The sequence below is a fragment of the Castanea sativa genome, chromosome 8 (genome assembly GCF_040712315.1).
Source record: "Castanea sativa cultivar Marrone di Chiusa Pesio chromosome 8, ASM4071231v1".
Lineage (NCBI taxonomy): Eukaryota > Viridiplantae > Streptophyta > Magnoliopsida > Fagales > Fagaceae > Castanea > Castanea sativa.
The window spans coordinates 43,473,037-43,480,351 of NC_134020.1; the positions used below are offsets into that span (position 1 = coordinate 43,473,037).

Genomic DNA, 7,315 nt, shown 5'->3' on the forward strand with positions numbered 1-7,315 from the left:
TCATATAATAAGACAAGTTTTTTTTTTATTAATTAAAAAAAGGAAATATCTTTTCCAGTTTTTATCACACTATTTCACTCATTATCTATATATGAAACACCTTTATCCTCATAAACGATAAATCCCAATAAACAAATAGTGTGGTGGAGCCGTGGGGGTTAAGGTAGTGTTAAACCTTGTAGTATAAATATGTGTCAATTCACAATTGTCTAACATCAAACCTTCTATTTCTCAAGTCTCAAGGAAGCTCTAGATAGAACTTTTCATGAGATAATCTGCATATTTTATAGTATACTTTGCCATGGATACTCTTAGATCATTTCAACTGCTTTCTTTGTTCTTCCTAGTTTTCACATTTTCTGCGTCTGTTTTTGCTTTTAACATGCCAAGGCTTGGAACCCAAAGAAAAACAACGCAGCATGAACCCCAAACCACACCTTCAATATCCAATCTTGAAGTTCTCAAAACCTACTATTACACCCAAACACTTGATCACTTCAACTATAGGCCTGATAGCTACACCACTTTCAAACAAAGATATGTGATCAACTCTAGGTATTGGGGTGGAGCAAATGCAAGTGCACCAATATTTGCGTATCTTGGCGCAGAAGAATCCTTGGATGACGATTTGCCCATCATTGGATTTCTCAGTGATAATGCCCCAAGGTTTAAGGCTCTCCAAGTATACATAGAGGTAAAACCTTAAAGCGAATATGTCAATTATTTCACGTTTCACAATAACTATATATAAACTCATAACCAACTTCCACACACATGCGTGTGTGTGTATAGATGCATTAGGATTATTGGTTTAGGAAATATTTTTATAAATTTTTTATAAAAAAAGAAAAAGGTAATTAATTTTTTTGACAATGTTTATATTTTCTATTAAAGTGGTATTAAAAATTTCTTAAAATAATTTATTAACAAATTTTCTAAGAGCACTCATTAATAAGAGGGATATATATATATATATATATATATATATATATATATATATTTATATATATATGGAGGCAGAGGCACATATATCGTTAGGAACCACCCCCCCCCCCCCCCAACCCAAAAAACTATTGAGGCCCCTTATAATAGTATAAAAATAAGTTACACTTCTACAAAAATAAGTTGGGCTTTAAAATATTGTATCAATTGGCCACCCAAAAAATTTCATGGAACCCAGTCTACCCTTTGAAATCTTGCAATGATACAATGCAACACTCCACTGTTAGTTTTTATATACATTGTACACCCCACCCAAAGAAAACAAATGCTTTTAACAAAACCTAATAAATGCTTAGTTGCTATATGTCCATCCTTTTTAATATGAGAGGTGCTACGTCCACAATATTTTTACAACATTTTTACAACAAATCATAGGTGGTTAGTTGTTATTGGATGATATTTGAACCTAACACTAAGATTACTTTTTTGCCCCAACAATAACAACCAGTAACATCCTGCCACTTAGAATTTGTTGTAAAAATGTTGTGGACATATCATTTCTCTTTTAACATTTATAATAAGAATGCAAAAGTGCTATGTAATCAATGTTCAATTTTGAAGTGCATTGTGCACGGTGCACTACTTGAACTTATGAGGTTTTATCCACCCATAAATTTGATTTTTTTTATCTTATTTTCTCTTTTTTTTTCTCTAGCTGATATTACCTTTTACTTTTGGATTTAGGTGCTTGATCAGTTGTGCTAACATTGAATTTTTTTTTTTTATCTTTTTCTAGAAGAAAACTTCGGTTGCAATAGAGATTTATTTATTTGAAGATTTGAATAGGAAATCCTATAGAATTGATAATGAATAAATTTTAATCTATGAAAGATCACCGTTGAACATAACTTTTATAGGAATTTTTTTTTTTTTTTTGGTTTTATGTTTATAGCAAATTACTCATTTTTGTACACTGCTTTGAGTTTAGAAATATTATTTAATTTCATTGATCATTTTGTATATAATATATGCATGATTTATGACTAACATATGAATAAGTAATTCAGCCCTCTCAAAGAAAAAATCCTGCCTACGCCCCCTGTGTGTGTGTCTATATATATATATATATAATTAGCTTTTTTTATTTATTTGAGAACTGGATCTAATATTTATTTGTTGTATCTAACAATATACATAGTAAAACGTTATTGAAAATTATAAATAAGATGACACTTTTTTTTATTAATCTAAATAACATGACAATAAATGGTCATTAAATTGTAATATTTGAATTGAACCATGAAAGGAATCCATCTCAGATGGAGAAATTTTTTTCCATTTTACTGATGTGATATATATTGGAATCTTACACTAAGAAATTGTTGTATATATTATTGATTCTAAATAGCATCGGTACTATGGGAAATCAGTACCATTTGGGTCAATGGAAGCGGCTATGAAAAATGAAAGCACTCGTGGTTATTTCAACTCAGTTCAGGCTATAGCCGATTATGCTGCTGTGCTCTTATACGTAAAGAAAAAGTTATCTGCAGAAAATTCTCCGGTAATTGTTATTGGAGGTTCCTATGGGGGAAGTAAGTCACTATAAATCCATTTTTTAGGCTACTAGTCGATCACTAACTTTTTCATGCTTTTTCTTAATTTATTTTTCTCTTTTATATGTAATTTTACAGTGCTTGCATCATGGTTTCGGCTAAAGTATCCGCATATTGCCCTTGGAGCTGTAGCTTCTTCAGCTCCAATCCTGTACTTTGACACCATCGCACCACAAGCTGGATACTACTCTGTAGTAACCAAGGATTTTAAAGTAACGCATTACCTTACTTTATATTTATGGATTTAATGCTAAAATCAATTTTAAAAAATAAATTTAGAGATACATCATTTTTTACAACTATTACATGATATGCACGTAACACATGTTATTTGTGCATAATAGAATTAACGTTAATGGTGAACTAAAATAAAAGTTATTCTGCTTCAATCATAGTAAGTCATGCTAACAGTTTTGAAAATATTGTATCGTTAGTATTACTCAATTTAAGAGCTGCCTTCAAAAGCTTATAAAAACTGTGATGTCCGGTGCAGGAAACTAGTGAAAGTTGCTACGAAACCATACGGAAATCATGGGCGGAAATTGATAGGGTTGCTTCAAAGCCTCATGGTCTTGAAGCCCTTAGCAAGATATTCAATACTTGCAAGTACTACCACAGTTTTGCCTCATTGTTATATACAATTCTAAGAAAATAATTCTCTCCATTTTAGATTGATCAATTTTACATAACGTGGAACACTGATAAATTCAGAAAATAAAACCCTATTATTCATGAAATGGAGAGGATCTTGCTTCTAGGTGTCATTTCTAATCAATCTAAACCTTTTGTCTCCACAGTCGGTTAAATAGATCCTTTGATCTCAAGGACTATTTGGACTCAATATATTCTGATGCAGCTCAATATAATCACCCTCCAACATATCCACTTAGCGTTCTGTGCAGTGCCATAGATGGAGCTTCTGTAGGAACCGATACTCTTGGCCGAATATATGCGGGTGTAGTTGCTTATATGGGAAACCATACATGCTATGACATGAATGAATTCAATCATCCAACTAAAACCCTTGATGGGTGGAGCTGGCAGGTAGCTTTCAGAGTTCTACATTACATTTAATATTTAACTTATCACTCGTTGAATTAGTGATGATAATATTAGCTATATTAATTGTAAGTTTAGGTCTTCTAATAAGCAAAAAAGCATAGTGTTAACATGTTTTAAATGTTATATATTATAAGATTAAGCTAATTATTTTAAAAATAGTAATAGTAGAAAATTTTAGTCAAGAATTATGAGAAGTATACCTCTAGATGCACTTCAAAATGGCTCTATTGGTGATTAGTTTTGGCATCATTACCCCTTCACTAAGTAGATCCCACCTAAAAGGCTAAAAGTATCCAAATGTGCATCAAAATGTACTAAATAAAAAAAATAAAAATTTGGCACAAAATTATTTGCTGCTACTGGATATCTCTTCTCTTTATTTATTTATTTATTTAGGGAAAGAATGAGGAATTTCTTCCGACTACAAACACGAGTGGGTGTACGGAATTTGTTTGAATTTGTTATATTGATATGACTAATCTATATTATATTATATGTTCAGACATGTAGTGAGATGGTTATGCCCATTGGCCACGGTAGCAAGGACTCAATGTTCCCACCAGCACCTTTCAATCTAAACAAATTCATCAATGAATGCAAGAGCTTATACGGTGTCATGCCTCAGCCTCACTGGGTGACAACTTATTACGGTGGTCAAGTATGTTTTTAATTAACTTTGTTAAACATTTCAAAATTACTTCTGATGATTTTGTCTGTACTCAGTGATGTTACTCGTTGCAAATTACTCTTTGGGCCTCTGATATTTGTCAAATGACACAAATTATTGCAGGATTTGAAACTCACACTCCATAGGTTTGGTAGCAATATTATATTCTCTAACGGACTAAGAGATCCTTATAGTAGTGGCGGGTAAACAAAGAATATATAAATCAGTTTTTAAGTTATTCATTTTATTTGGAAGTTTGAAAATTTTATTGTATTCTACCTACTTATTCGTTTGTCCAATCTTTGATCATAGGGTTTTGGAGAACATATCAGAAAGCATTCTTGCTGTCACTACAGTTAATGGTATTGATCATTTCTTTAAAAAGATTGTTGCCTGAAGGGAAAAAAAGAAAAGAAAAAAAGACATAATATAAACAAAACAATGGTTAAATAAACTATTATTAAGGAAGAAAAATCATGCATACAACCTATGGTGCCTGTTTCATTGTTAAAATGATGGTTAATTATTAAGTTCACTATTTCCTAATTAAAATCTTTATGATAATTATCATCATACAATTATAGGTTTCGAAGATACTGTTTTGTTTTAGACCTAAGTGTGCTAAATGTTCACTTTCTGTAGGTTCTCATTGCTTGGACATACTCGTGGCAAAGCCAAGTGATCCGCAATGGTTGGTTATTCAAAGAAAGACAGAGGTCAAGATAATTGAAAAATGGATTGCCAATTACCACAATGATCTTCTAGCGTTCAAATAGCATGTTTAATATATATCAGAGGAACTCCACAATTAGTTTTCAGCAAGAATTATGCAGCCAAATAATGTAGCTAATGCTCAATCCGAAATCAATGAAAAAAAAATATTAAGTATTCTAAATTCCTGCCCTCATGATGGTTATGGTTGAGCGATTATTACACGTAATATGATATCATTAAAGAACTAATCATAGAATACTGTTATGTTTACAATATTTTCAAAATAAATCTTTAGTGTCAAACTGTTATTGGTTCTAATATAAGCCGATCACTAACACTACTTTTTCACCCACCAATAACAAATTAATACTTATAATTTATTGTAAAAACATAACATTACCCATAATTATAATGACCAAGACTTAGAATTTCTTTCTTGGAATCCACTGGTTTTTAATGGATTTAAAGTGCATGTATATGTGACCACATTATATGCATTTGTGGGGAAACAAGGTAAAAAGAGTTTTATTGCCTCATCCACAAAATAGGCCCTAAAATTTTGATATTGGTGGGCATGCCACCCCATTAGGGACCAACTTTTTCATTTATTATCCTTTTGTTATGCCCTCGAGCACCACTTCATTAATTAATACCCATATATCACTTGCCGTGTATGGCCGTGGTCCTCATTCAACAAAGGTAAACTTCCACTATTATTCTTTTTCCCAAGCTCTCTTATGAGCAAATAACAAATGGCTCCATATATTAACCTAGAAGAGAAATAGAGGCAAAAGCAAAGTGACTTTTAGAAAGATACATGGTAGAGAATATTGGACTTCCACAGTTCAAATATTGATGAAGGTTGCTCTCCAATTGTTGGTCTTTATGACTACATAGGCAAGCCCTTAGTGCATTTTCAGGCGTGGCCATTATTTTGACATTATGCGACCTATGATTGACAATTTTTCAGTCAAGGAGAATGAGTTTCACACCTTTTTTTTGGGTGAGGGAGAATGTTTCTAGAGTCTAGACTTTTGCACCTTTATGGTCCACATTTAGGAATGTGCATGGATTGGATTAAGATGATTTTTTTATCCAACCCATTATAGTGGGTAAAAAAAATTCAACCTAACCTAACCTATCACGTAAATCCAACCCAACTCACATGGGTCAGGTTGGATAGGGTTGAACTCATGGGTTAGACAAATTTTTATTTTTATTTATTATTATTATTATTATTATTATTATTATTATTATTATTATTAAATTGAGTAGAAAAAAATATAAATATTTTTTTTTAAACCAAAAATTAGTATCAATGTAACTCCTTAAAGACAAACAACACTAATGACTAAACAACAATAGTAATTTACTAGGGTTTGTGTGAATTAATTGGTTTTTATATAAGATAAAAAGAGCTAGCTGTTATTTTTTAAATTTTATTAATTATATAATATATTTTAAATATATGAGTAGATCGGGTCAGATTTAGCGGGTTTGAAATTTTATGATACAAACCCAACTTGATCCACTATCAAAAAAATTTGTAACTCAACCCAACTCACCAAGCCCTAAAAACCAACCCCACAGACAATGAGTGATGCACAGTCCCACTTCTACAAAGCAAATGAGTAAATTAATTCGTACCTTCTAGTGCGAATGTTTTGTGTGTGACTCTTGCTATAGGGTCAAAAAAAAAAAAGGTAATTGTCCTCGTGTGCACATTATACAATGCTACCGTATGTTAATATATGGTTGGAATACTCGTGCAACACAGGTAGTCACTAGTCATCTTTCTCTCTTAAGTTTTTAACTGATCATTAATTAGCACATTTTAATTATGCTTAAATTTATTGAACCTTTCTTTCAATGATGGAAATGATAATCAACGAGAATAATAACTTTCTAGTGGCAATGCAAGCAGCCTATCTTTTCGCGTAATTAGTGTACACACAAGATGAATCCTTGATCATTTCCACCATATCAATATGATGTTGATTTTCATAACAAAAAAAAAAAAGGCATTCTTGTTTTTTTATTTGGTTTGAGTGATACCTCTTTGTGTTGAGCACCTTGTTGCTTCTTCTGTATAGATATCATTTTTTATCTAATCAATTTATCTGCCGTTTTTAACTTAAAATTTAAAAAGGTTTTTGGGCGCAAATGGTATATATATACTACATTCTGACTAGCCCTTGGAATTAGATTTATATAATTCTTTTATATAGAGCGAATCAGGATATGGTCTTCATATTGGGGCCAAAACAAGTTACATTAATCAACCGTAGTATATAACAAAATTATTGTCAAGAGT

At 31.5% G+C, this 7,315-nt stretch overlaps 1 protein-coding gene across 1 annotated transcript; it reads left to right on the plus strand.

Moving 5' to 3' along the window:
- The first annotated feature begins 292 nt into the window (after window positions 1-292).
- On the plus strand, window positions 293-5,078 carry LOC142608443 (uncharacterized). The gene is made up of 9 exons (XM_075780223.1): window positions 293-694; window positions 2,351-2,537; window positions 2,637-2,770; window positions 3,052-3,164; window positions 3,356-3,602; window positions 4,123-4,278; window positions 4,411-4,490; window positions 4,600-4,649; window positions 4,930-5,078. Exons 1-9 carry the CDS (start codon window positions 302-304, stop codon window positions 5,061-5,063), a joined length of 1,494 nt encoding a protein of 497 aa, XP_075636338.1. The 5' UTR covers window positions 293-301; the 3' UTR covers window positions 5,064-5,078.
- The last annotated feature ends 2,237 nt before the right edge of the window (window positions 5,079-7,315 follow it).